The sequence below is a fragment of the Ailuropoda melanoleuca genome, chromosome 5 (assembly GCF_002007445.2).
Source record: "Ailuropoda melanoleuca isolate Jingjing chromosome 5, ASM200744v2, whole genome shotgun sequence".
Taxonomy (NCBI): Eukaryota; Metazoa; Chordata; class Mammalia; order Carnivora; family Ursidae; genus Ailuropoda; species Ailuropoda melanoleuca.
In genome coordinates this window covers 50,989,270-51,002,941 of record NC_048222.1, presented here as the reverse complement: position 1 = coordinate 51,002,941, position 13,672 = coordinate 50,989,270, and the positions used below count along the sequence as shown (strand labels likewise).

The 13,672-nt window shown below is 38.5% G+C and overlaps 1 protein-coding gene across 2 annotated transcripts in view; it reads right to left on the bottom strand.

Annotated features, from left to right (window-relative positions):
• PRTG (protogenin) overlaps positions 1-13,672 on the bottom strand; it is a 124,139-nt gene that overhangs the window by 12,260 nt on the left and 98,207 nt on the right. For both annotated transcript variants that reach the window (XM_034660947.1, XM_002922949.4), the window contains exons 12-15: positions 5,068-5,163; positions 4,220-4,406; positions 3,405-3,532; positions 1,777-1,947 (exon numbers count right to left, since the gene is read on the bottom strand). In XM_034660947.1, coding sequence (XP_034516838.1) covers positions 1,777-1,947; positions 3,405-3,532; positions 4,220-4,406; positions 5,068-5,163 — 582 coding nt within the window. The remainder of the gene's footprint in view (positions 1-1,776; positions 1,948-3,404; positions 3,533-4,219; positions 4,407-5,067; positions 5,164-13,672) is intronic.

The following is a 13,672-nucleotide window of genomic DNA, read 5'->3' as shown; positions in this document are numbered from 1 at the left end:
AACCTGCAATTACAATCCATTTCACTATTGGGTCATGGATGAGGATAAATGTTTTTTGAGCCTTGTCTGAAACTGGCAAATGAATGCATTAAAAGGAACCAAAACAAAATACAGTTTCTTTTTAGGCAGGTACAAATAAAGAGAAAAAGGGAAGAAGTGCTCATGTGATAAATCAGGTTAGTCAGGGTCAAATGTGTCAATAAGTCATTTTGGAATTAACTAAAACTGAATTGTACATTTTAAGAATACTGGGGTAGTCTGTAAGACTAATAGCTCCAAATAAATTGTACCTCCATCTCTCCACACCCATGGGCAGTCCTCTCCTGCACTAATTCTGGGCTTTCCTACCTGATTTGCTCTGCCCAGTGGGACATCAGCAAATGTGCTACAGCAGAGGCTCGCAAAGCATTGTACGTGCAGCTCCCTCCCTCTCTTCCTGTCTTTGGAACTCTCTCTTGCTGTTTTTGAGCTACTCACACTCTGTTGCAACCATGAGATGATTTCAGTCTCATGAGTGACCTCAGGAGGGACCAGGAGAAGTGCCCAGCTGATTCCAGTCCAAATTGCTGACTCACAGAACTGTGAGAAAATAGGATGGCTAATTTATAAAGTGGTTTGTTAGGCAGCAATAGATAATTGATACAAATATAAAATCATATTGCTGGCCAGTACTTATGACTTTCAAGTCTCCTCAGTGACTGGGAAAGCATTACTTAGTGGGGCTTCTGCATAATGAAAAATATGAATATATGACTATTAAGATTCCCACTACAGTCACCATTCATTTGTTTTACAACTGCATGGAGAGTTTTATACTACATCCACATAAGTGTCTTTAAAGTTTATCCTAATTAGGTAAATATTCCCTTTAAAAGGTAAAATGTACGTACAAATGCTCAGTACTGTAAAAGTGTTTAGAATATGTAGATGGCCAACAAATTTCCTTCTTGAAATCTTTCTCAAGCTTTTAATTGCTTAGCAATGTGTGTCTGAATTAAGAACGTGCCAAAATAATGAAACTTTACTATTTATGTGATGGCCCATCTAAAAACTGGCATGTGGGACTTGCCCAAATGGAAGATTCAAAAATGTAAAAGGGATATAATGATAAAAGCATGCAGTAAGAATGTTAAAAATTTTAGAACTGTTTTTCTTAGCAAAAAAAAAAAAAATTAGTGTTAAAAAAGTAAATTCAGTGTTCTTATGCCCCAATCAGCTTTTCCCTGTACTTCAGTGGGACCCTGATATTCACATGGGCCAATTTATTCGTATGTGGACCATTTTAGTAAAAAGGTCTGCTAGCTTAAACCAGATCTTCCAGCATTTGCTACTCCAGTGTAAGACACACCAACACTGGAAATCTAGTAGTCAACTATAACAGATCTTCTTTCCTTGCCCCATTCTTTCTCTCCTTAAGCTACTAGCCTTTGACCGTCCTCTCCTTTCCATCTCAATCCTCGGTATCCTAATTCAGGCTTATAGTCTGGACCACTATAGTCGCCTCCTATTCTCTCTACATTACTCTGACCCATCCCTCCTGCACCAAACCAAACTATTCTAATCACAATAGTCAAGAGTGATCTTTCCAGAATGTGAATCATATGCTCATGCTTAAAATATCCTGATGGTTCCCCAATGCTCTGTGAATAAAACCCAAATCTTTTATAATGTTACTTCATAAATTCAAAACAAACTCTAGATCCTTCTTTCTGTTTGTTTCCTTACCATCAAAAATCTTAAATTTTATCCTCTTTGATAATTTATGATCATACTTACCTTCTCGGTGTAGGACCTGCCACTCTCCTGCAATCCAGGCCTTCCTGGATGCATACAAGATGGTATAGCGCGTCACCACGGTCTCTGGGCCATCAGGGGGTTTCCAAGAAACGAGAGCAGTGTCATCTTCTATCAACGTCACTTTTACTCCAACTGGTGGGCCTGCCGGTGCTGTACATACATGGAGAAAATATTGTATTACCAGGGTTAAATGGTGATAAACACTCAAATACCTGGCCAACAGACTGAAAAAATTTGGGAAAAGAGTGTGGAAAAACTAGAAACCACTATAAAAACATCTCAGAATCACAGCTTTTACAGATCATTAGTGTAAGAGAAAACACTGTTTTTCCTTCTTTTTCTGAGTGCTAATTTCATTTTTATAATTAAAACATTAAAAAAAAGGAGATGGTAGATTCCTAGATGGGGAATTACTAAGTCAAAGGGTGTAAGCATTTTTAGGGCTTTTGGTATTGTTTTGCCAAACTGATAACTAGAAAGGTTTACAATTCCACCAGCAGCACCTGCCCATTAGGTATTGAATCTCACCCCATTAGGTATTGAATCTAAACCACATTTCTTACTAAAATGTACAGAATATATATTTCACGTGATATAGGAAGCCACTGAAGAAAATACTGAGACCAAAACATTTATTCTCCAAAAAGTGGTGAATCAGTGAATTTACAGGGCAGACCTTAGACTAATAATTTATACTTGCGAAAGTAGTCAAGTCTTGGGATTTTAGCTGACAACGTGTTTAATATGAACTAAAAGTGTGAAGAGCTGCTTTTTGGCACCCCACCACATGTGGAATATAGCCCAAACAACAGCCAAGAGGCCCCATGTTTGCTGAAGTTAATGTCCTTCCTTTGTTTTCTCTCAGCACAAATTAGAATAGAGCTGTGATGGTCCTTGCACAGATCATCTACTCCCTCACCCTCATTCTAGAGAAAAGGAAATGCAGGTCCACAGACGTGAAATACCTTACAAGAGGCACAGGTAAGCTTCAGCAGTGGTGCTCGATCAGGTATTCCCTCTCCACCGCACTGTGCACAGCAGGCAAGCTACCACACACATTACTTCTAAGGTGGGCGCCTAACATCATTAAGTACACTATTCACTTACTTCCATTTTAAATTATTTGGGTACAGTCTTGAACAGCACACCTGATTTTAGAAAATGTAGTGCTCCCCAAAGAGATGTTAAATTTAAGCTCAGTGGCTTGTGTAATATATACAGTGAGAGGAAAAAATACAGTGAGAGGAAATAAACATTTACTATAATAGAAGGAAATACATTTCGAAAGTTAAGAAACAAAACAAAACAAATGCATACATGGCAACCAGGGTGGTAACCGGGTATTATCTTCTTTAAAGTGACGTATCTATTTTTTTTTTAAAAGATTTTATTTATTTATTTGAGAGAAAGAGAGAGCACAACCAGGCAGAGGGAGAGGGAGAGGGAGAAGCAGGCTCCCAGCAGAGCAGCGAGCCTGACAACAGGGCTCGATCCCAGGACCCTGAGATCATGACCTGGGCCAAAGGCAGACACTCAACCGACTGAGCCACCCAGGAACCCCTAAAGTGGCATATTTATTTTTTTAACATATAGATAAATGTCCGTACCTTCTGGAAGTGTCGAATGGTAGACAACGGGGCTCCAGGGGCTGGAAAGCTGATCCACATGCAGCCGTACAGCAAATTCATATTTGGTGTTTGGTTCTAGACCTTGAACCAACATGTGAGTTTCTGATCTATAAAATAAGTAACGAAGTTGTTAATGCTGATAATACATTGTTTCTAAAAGAGTATCAGTATTTCCAGTCAACACAAGTAAGCATTCTGTTATTATTTATTACCTCATTTTCTTTAAAAACAATTTTTATAGGCTAAAAAAGCAATCTCCTTTGACTATTAAAATACTATACTTGGTATTATCCTATAGAAATGAGCCTACAAATTGCCTCTCTGAGAGGGAACTATGAAATTAGCAGTATAGAAATATCCCAATACAAAGGGATTTCCTCTGAAATACTGGGAGTCAAATCATTCTGTTAAACCATAATGATGGACTTTTTTCTAACTATAACCAAGAAAACAGAATAAGCTTTATTTTTTGATGCCAGCATGAAAGTGGTCTTTTGTGTTTTCCTTTAAACATGCTAAGTTTAGCCACTTGAAAGTAATAATAGCTTCTTGCCTAATCTTGCAGCATGAAGCTGAGGAAACCAACACAAAATCCTTTATAGAAACTAAATGTCAGAAGATACAGTTTCCAGAACTGAATATGGTAAAGATGCAAAACTCCCAACCATTTTATAAGTAAGTTAAGTCCTGAGACAGGTGCTTACAGCTAAAGGTCAAGCTGGCCCAAGATGGTAAGAAATAAGCGTGAGTGGAGAGAAGAGCAAAGAAAACCACGATTAACAGAAGCTACATACGTTTGAAGGTATAGAACCAAAGAAGCATTCTGCAGGCCAACAGGGTTACAGCGGATGGTGTAGTTAATTATCTGTGCCGTGGTGAACGCAGGCCTCCTCCAGTGCAGGAAGATGGAAGATGAGGTGTTAGCCTTCGCATAGAGATGGTGGGGTGGTGGTGGAGGAGGAACCATGCGATCACGAACAGCTATTGAGAAAGACAACGTTAATTTACTACGTAGCGTAATATTACTGTAGAAAGTGGTAAAATGATAAAATCGTAACTCCCCACCCTATTGGTTGACTTTAGGTTCTTTTTTCATTAAAGAGGTTCATAGATATATCTAGAGAGGTATCATTCAATTCTGAGCAACTCTTTCCTGAGTTAGGTAAGCAATCAAATATGATCAATACTTAGATTGTAAAACAGAAGCACCAAGAAGTCAAACTACTAGCCAAACACATTCAGAAGGCCAGCAAAGGACTTAAAACTAAACTGACACCCTCTTCAGCAGCAATAAAACCAAACAGGTCTTAGCAGCAGAACTGAACAACAACAGGAAGGAAATAAACAGCCTCAAGATTACAGCAGATAGGTATTCAGGGTTATTTTCCCCATTTATATTTCTAAGGGTCTTTTGATCGCAAAAGTAAAACAGGTCCTTATATTTAATACATCTCACTCAAGTATTTATTTTGAGCACGTAAGTACATGCTTTTTTGTTCAAAATAACTATGTTAGGTGCTGCGGAAGATACAAAACCACCAATGATTCCAAGTAGTAATGAGACTTAAATTTACAGAAGGAAGGGGAGAACAAGGACTGTGAGCTAGACAGAGTGAAACGTGCTCCCACAACTCTTACTTACACACGCAGCCCGGAGTGCTGACTGTCTGATCCGCCTGATAGCCATCTTCTATGTTGTTGTAAGCCAGCAGCCTCACGTGATACTTTCTTCTGGGATCTATAAAGAAACTGACAGGTAATAATTTGGTCCAGCCCTCTAGATATCACCCCTCCAGAGCCTTTGCAGATTTTGGTTTAAAAATCTTTTGGATGCATAATGGTTTTAAGTGAAATGAGAGGTTTTTTTCCTTTCCCTCTCCTACACAGTGACTCAGCAATTCACCTTTGCGTGACATTGTTACTGTGACTATCTACCAGTTATATACAATTTTACTTAACCTCTCTTCAAATAATAACATTAACACTATTACTCTTTGTCCTCCTCCTCAACTGACCAGAGATGGATTCTTGATTCTAAAAGCCTTGGGGGTTGCCTGATCGATCACCTGTAAGAGGTTACACTATACAGAAGTTTTTAGTTATTGGAGGGTTAGCTACCTTAAAAAGCATGGAAATCAAACTGAGTTTATTTTCCCCCTCAAAGGTAAAGATAATTATAATTTTCATCCTTTAGTAACTTTAAAAAGTTTTGTAATCATGTGTTATTTAAGTTTATTCCTATGTGTGCCCTTTCGATAAACCTAGTTTCAGGTTGACAGTTAAATTCTCCAAGAAACAGGAGTTGGAGCTCCCCCTACTGGTGTTCATTAACTGTCACAATATGAAAACCAAAGTCCATCCCATACTGATGGAAACAAATAAAATTTTTCAGATTTTTGAGGAAATAAATGGTTATACATTTTAAATGACATGCTTTAGAATATATTCAAGAAGTTTAATGATATAAATACATTTAAATATAACTATTCATGATAACATTTAATTATAGAGTACTCGCTTGGGACAAAAAATAAATACTATCAAGAAATAATGTATTTCTTTTTTGAAACCCAGCTTTGCTGAGATACCACTGATGAATAGAAGTTGTATATATTTAAGGTATACGAGTTGATGTTTGACATATGTATACATTGTGAAGTGATTTCTACAATCAAGCTAGTAAACATATCCTATCATCTCACATAGTTACTATTTTTGTGTGGGTGTGTTGAAAACAATACACGGGAAACAATCAAATCAAAAAATGGGCAGAAGATATGAACAGATACTTATCCAATGAAGACATACAAATGGCTAACAGACACATGAAAAAATGTTCAAAATCATTAGCCATCAGGGAAATATAAATCAAAACCACCTTGAGATACCACCTTACACCAGTTAGAACGGCAAAAACTGACAAGGCAGGAAACAACAAATATTGGAGAGGATGTGGAGAAAGGGGATCCCTCTTACACTGTTGGTGGGAATGCGTTGGTACAGCCACTTCGGAAATCAGTATGGAGGTCCCTTAAAAAGTTAAAAATTGAGCTACCCTATGATCCAGCAATTGCACTACTGGGTATCTACCCCAAAGATACAGACGTAGTGAAGAGAAGGGCCATTTGCACCCCAATGGTTCACAGCAACACTGTCCACAATAGCTAAATTGTGGAAGGAGCCGAGATGCCCTTCAACAGATGACTGGATTAAGAAGATGTGGTCCACATATACAACGGAATATTACTCAGTTATCAAAAAGAAAGATTTCACAACATTTGCAGCAACATGGACGGGACTGGAGGAGATAATGCTAAGTGAAATAAGTCAGGCAGAGAAAGACAATTAGCATATGGTTTCACTCATTTATGGAACATAAGAAATAGGAAGATCGGTAGAAGAAAGGGAAGGATGAAGGGGGTGTAAACAAAAGGGGGAATGAAGCATGAGAGACTATGGACTCTGGGAAACAAACTGAGGGCTTCAGAGGGGAGGGAGGGGGGACTGGGATAGGCTGATGATGGGTATTAAGGAGGGCACATATTGCATGGTGCACTGGGTGTTATACACAAGTAATGAATCATGGAACATTACATCAAAAACTAGGGATATACTATATGGTGACTAACATAACATAATAAATTATTATTAAAAAAAAGAAAAAAAAGGAAAAAAAATAATAAAATTTAAATGTGCATCCTATTTGACCTAACAATTTCCAGCAATTTTATCTCAGAAAATATTTGCATTAAGTGTGTGAAATTATACCAAATATTCAATAAAGCATTTTTTGTGACAGTTAAAAAAAAAAGATCTTAGTAAATCTCAAGTATACAACATAGTATTGACAAGTATCATCACCATGCTGTACATCAGATCTCCAGAACTTATTCATCTTGCATAAGTGAAGCTTTGCACCCTTGAGCGACATCTCCCCATATCCCCCACCCCCGAGCCCCTGGCAACCACCATTCTACTCTCTGCTTCTATGAGTTCAACTATTTTGGATTCCACACATTAGTGAAATCATGCAGTAACTGTCTTTCTGTATCTGGCTTATTTCACTTAGCATAACATCCTCTAGGTTCATTCATGTTGGGCAAATGGCATGATTTCCTTCCTTTTTTAAGGCTGACTAATACTCCATTGTGTATACAGGCCATATTTTCTTTGTCCATTCACCCATCAGCAGACATTTAGGTTGTTTTTATATCTTGGCTATTGCGAATAATGCTGCAATGAACATGGGGGTGCAGTTATCTCTTTAAGATACTGATTTCATTTCCTTTTGATATATACCCAGAAGTGGGACTGCTGGATTATATGGTAGTTACATTTCTAACTTTAATGTATTTCCACGTTATATTTCTCTAAATAATAATACACAAATACATCTAATACTTCATAACGGAAAAATCATCCTTGATAGCTATACCCAATGTGGGAAAACTTACAATAAAAAGATAAAAATAATTCCAGAATGAATTTAAACATTTAAAAATCCAAAAATAGGGATGCCTGGCTGGTTTAGTTGGGGGAGCATGCGACTCTTGATCTCAGAGTTATGAGTTCAAGCCCCACGTTGGGTACAGAGATTAAAGTAAATCAACTTTAAAAATAAAAACTCAAAAATAAAACGTGAAGTTGATTAAAATTTCCAAAATAATTTGAGTCTGTACATTTTAAAAACTGATATATTCTATTATTGAATATGAAAATGCATTAAAAGGATGTCCTAAAATATAAAATTTTTATTTCTGTTTCTATTTGTTTTGACAAAATCAAAACCACAAGAAGAAAAATGTGTACAACTTAGGACGTTTCTATACTTTTTAGATAGGAAGTAGGAAGACTAATATTCGATTATACTACAGAAAATGATATCTTATTTGAGTAACACAAAACTCTATGAATGTTCTTCCCATTCTATAAACGGTGGTACTAACCTGTTAAGTAGCATGTCTAGTGTTACACAAAGCCAAACTAAGGACTTGTGGATATTTCTATCACATGTGCTTTTGTCACAGCAGGTAAGTCTGTCTCCTTATAATGGATTTTAAAGTAGAAGTATTTTCAAACATTTTACAAAGTAACTATAGAAAACACAGAAATACGTTTGGACTTCATTAGTCAAATGATTTCCACCATTAAGCCCTGAAATTCTAAGATTTGAAGATTTCTGTGCAGATTAATGGCAACTTAATTTGAATCTGCGTTCTTCTTTCTTTCCTCCTAACGTATTGCTGAGCTCTTAGGCAACTGAGTGCCATCTTATAAATATGCCTCTGAATGGGTACAAATGGAAGTCATGTGGCTCTCTGCAGTCAAGTTCTTCAAACGTATTTCTTTATTCTATCTCTACTCAATCAGAAGACTATCTTTAGGAAAGCCTCCTGAGTGTGGGGCATCATGTCAGGAATTAGGAGATACAGAAAAAGAAGTATGGATGAGACACATTTGCCCCAAGTAGCTCACATTCTCAGGTAGCCAGACATGCATACGGCCAGCTCTCACGAAAAGTGGATTTTGATGAGGGTTATGAGTATGGGTGGAGAGATGAATCTTTTTTTCCACTGTGCAAACAACCAATCAACGCTTCATGAATATTTCTCTGGAATGGTTATTTATTTTTAGTCCTAAAACGGATTCTTCATTTTCCCTTCTTCGTCTTTAAAAAATGAGCTGTGTACATTACATTTTAAACCCCAAATTAACCTTTTCTGGTTGATGAGAAGCAGCGTACGTGTCCTGAGACAATGAGAGAAGAGTACACCAGCACCTGTACAACCCACTCAGCACGGTAACAGCCCAGCCCTTCTGGTGCCCATCTGGAAATCATCCAAGTTGCTGGAGCAACCATTTCCAGGGCTGGGCTCCTTCCCCTGCTCGTTTCCACGAGGTCAGGGAAAGGCAAACCACGAGGCCGGCAAATCAAGTACATCAGGTGCACGAGATTCCTTTCTAGCCACACACAAAAAGTGCAGCAAGAGCCACGATAATTTTGGAAACTGTTTTAGTGCAAAAAATAAAGGAGAAGGGAAGCCCATTTAACATTTGTTCGTATGTGATTGACTCTGTATGCTCTTCAAAGAATCTCACGTAAGGAAATTAAAGTGCCAGGTTGGGGGCCAAGTTGAGCAGCAGGCCACGTGCATTTGCCACGTGCTCCTCTTAGGCTCTGAGAACTAGGACTTCAACCTCAAAATCCAGCCACCTTATTATTTTGGTTTGTTAATCCAGAGACCCCGGAAAAACATGGCTCATGTTTCTGTATCCATTTGTTAGAAATTTGATGTCATGGACTCAGGGAAGCAGAGCCCTCGAATAACATTAAGATGAGCACTGGCAGGCAATAAGAGTTATCAGCTAAAAAAAAAAAAAAAAAAAAAAAAAAAAAGAACATCTATATAATTAACAAAATTAAAGATACAGAGCAAAAAAAATCAGAGTTGAGGACCAACATATTACATATAGTTAAACACTCAAATAACGTACGTTAACATAAGCAGCACAGGTCCTAAAACTCTGCAGTTCTGAAAAGACCCTCCAACGCATAAAGGGCAAAGCAGAGACCCAGGATCAACACTGTGAAATGCCACAGGGAACCAGTTTCCAAGGCCCGCTCACAGCCCTCCTTGAGTCAAGCACTGCCACGTCTGCAGTGCTTGGTTTCATGAGACTCAGCAGACTTTGGCAATGTGGTTTAGGGGGAAAACAGCAGAGTCAGGAAGAGCGGCCACAAAGAATAGTACAGGCCTTCCCAAAACCCAGTGAGGGAAAAAAGAGAAAGGGAAAGAGGGGAGAGAGAGTTGGTCCCATTTCCTTCCAAACTCAACACGAGGGGCATAAAAATCACACATTGGAGCTAATTCTTAACGGTTTCGGGAGTGATGGCTCACATAGGTAGTATCTGAATTTATGGTTAAACTTAAAGATTTAGCAATATATAAAGGCGGAGGGCCAGGAAAGAAAGTTCAACTTAATTTAACACAAACCTCCAGCGAACGGCAGCTTAAGTTAACGTAATTGTGGCCCCAGCCAAATTAACGTGTGCCTTTATTACGGAGTGAACCTTTGCCTGAAAAATGAAGATCTCCTCCCTGAAACATCGCTATGGCCACACTCCTTCTCTTTTCTCCTCTGGCTCTAGGATTTGTCTCACCTCCTTTCCTTTCCTATTCTTTCTCACCACTAATTTTTCCACTTGAGTTTGTTTCACATGAGGAGAAATCAGAACTGGAAGTCTGGTTGGCAAGAGAGAGTTCACAGGTATCAAATAACATTTATCAAATGCCTCCTAAAAGTCAGACACTACGTGAAGACTCAACATTAGAAAGCTGGAACTCTTGGGGCTCCTGACTGGCTCAGCCGGAAGAGCATGTGACTCTTGATCTCTGGGTTGTGAGTTTAAGCCCCATGCTGAGCGCACACATTACTTTAATAAATTTTTTAAAAAATAAAATTAACATTTTTAAAAAAGCCAGAACTCATGCTTTTAACTTCAATCTACCAGAGTACAGACTGATAAATGAATATTCTGTAAGTATTATTTACTAACTGTATAGCCTTGAATGTATTTTTTTAGTTTTCTAAGCCTTGCTTATTTTCATTTGGAAAACAAATAATTCCCAAACCAGGGATTTTAAGAGTATTAAATGAAATCATGGTTATTAAGGACTTTGTACAGTTCCTATAATTAGTAAGCACACAATGTTATTATTGTTTTTATTATAATGGGGAAAGTTGCCCAGGAGAACAGAAAAGATTCTATCAAAAATTTGGTACACTTAAATTTGGGAATCATCTCTGTGAAGGCAAAAAAACATCAAGGATGGTCATTCATCCAAACAAAGTCTGGAATCCAGAAGGTCAGTAAATCAGCTGTTGGCAAATACCCAAGCTGAGCTCTAACCACTCTCTGTCCTCATTAATATTCCCCGGTTTGTGGAGCAGGCCAGGACTGACTTGTGTATGATGGAAGGAGCTGTGTTCTGTGTGCTTGCTGTTTTGGCAACCAAGTCACATGGGGTATAATCCTCTCAGTGTCAAATCCACCTTCACCCACGTCTTCCATGTTCATTTAATAATCTCTCATCTGCTAACAAAGAAACTACCTGATGATATAAAAGCTTTAGAAAACAACATACTGGACTCCTTCCCTAAAGGAAGAACAGATTGTTTTATGAAATGGAAATATGGAAGTTTGAGGGCTAGCATTAGCAAGAGCAAGCAGATGGAGACAACAGATTCATTCATTCTGTTAATTATATCCAGTTTTAACAATTAAGTATTTATTACCCTCAATGACTGCAACTCAGAACAAGAAAAAATTGCAATAAAATTAGATTCTGTAATGCCAAAGCCTTTTAAAGATGTACTGATCAAAGACATAAATTCCATTCCTAAAGCACCTGATTTAACAATAATAGTGCATTAACTGTATCTTTATACATCTTAAGTAACTTACAAAAAACTTTGGTATAACGTACCCAATTTTCACTGCAACATATTTCCAAAGACCGCAAAACAACAAACCCATGTCTTCTCCCAGTGTTTCCCATAAATAACTTGCACTTCTCTTCTCTACCACTAGATGACACCTGTGTGCCTGCACGGAGAGTGATGGCCCCACTCATCCAACTACTGGTGGTACCTGTACCAAATGAAACTATGAAAGAGCAATTCAAAACAGGTATGCACAAAATATGGCTATTGCTTAAGTTCCATCAAAAGAAGGACTGCATGAAGTGCAAAGCAGTGAAAAGGAAGAAGGGTGCCTTGGATCAGTATTTTTCACATATATAAATATTTCACATGGAGTTTAAAAAACCCTGAGAGTTAGATCATTGCTTTTGTCACCTGACCTCTACAGAGAAGGATGCTGAGACAAACAAAGACAACTTTCCTAATGACTCAGCACTACCTGAAAGCTAAGAGACAGTCTAGCACAACAGTGAAGGCCTCAGATGCCAGCCCCAAGCTGCCTGGATTCTGATCTAGCTAGGTCATTACTGAGCAACTTGGGGAAGTTATTTTCGCCCTCTGTACCTTGGTTAAAGTCACCTATAAGATGGGTAATGATGAAGATAAAAGAATCTACCTCTCAAGGCTGTTGGGAAGAGGAAATAAATTAATTCACATAAAGTGTCCACAAAAGTGCCAGTGTATAACAATAATATACTGATAAAAATATCAATAGTGATAAAATAATTACTGGCAGAATCACATGACCCCTAATCCTTGCTCGCTCTCAGGTAGAAGGGCAGGCTGGCATAGTGACTAAAGGATAGACTCTGGAACCAAACTACTTGGGTTTAAATTGAGTTTCCTCATCTATAAAATGGGATTAAATGGATTTATATTTGTAATATGCTTTTTAAAATGCCTGGCACTTAGTAGGTGCTTTCCAGTGCTGCATAAATAAATACAGAGGAGAGGGCTGGTTTGAGAATTAAGGGATTTGGATTTTAATCTTGGATTTAGTAGTGGTGTGGCTGCAAAGGCAGTTCCCTGGAAGTCAGTTTCCTCATCTTTAAGATGAGCAAGTTGAATATATCAGTTGTCTTCAAATTTGTTTAGGTTACAGTGTATTGGGGAAGCGAGGACAAAGGCACAAGTATCATGCAAGACAGGAATAACTGCTACAAAGAGATTTGTTAAGACTAAGGGAGTTCAGAAGAAAGGAAAGGTTACTAGTAGTTTTTTATTGCGTGGGGGAGGGCTTCATTGAAGTAGTGCCTGTGAGGAGAATCTGACCTTACAGTAAGAATAGGGCAGAAGAGATGAAGCCCAAGGGAAGAGGGTAAGCAAAGGCTCAAGGACAGGAACACATGGATCAGAGATGAGTAATGCAGAAGAGTGCGGTAAGGGTGCATGAGTGAAGGTCCCACAGACAGTTAGGTGGGGGTAGATCTCAGAGAACTTTGAGAGCTAGGCTCAGGGTGGATTTTGTTATATAGACACAAAAGATGGCTGGAGTAAGTGGAATTGTTGAGGGAAGGGATTAATGAAGAGTCAGAAACCTCCCAAGTGTCCAGCTTGGGTGGACCAAGAGAAATGGAAGAGGAGATGCAGAGCCAGTGACAGAATGCCAGAGGAACATTCAAGCTGACCCGCGGGTGAGAAAGCATGGGCTGAGCTGGCAATGAGCGTGCAGACCTGCTGTCAGCAGTCCTGTACACAGAGGACAGGGCACCAAGGAACTAGAAGCCTGGGCGTGAGATGGTAAGTGGTGTTGAGGAGTCACG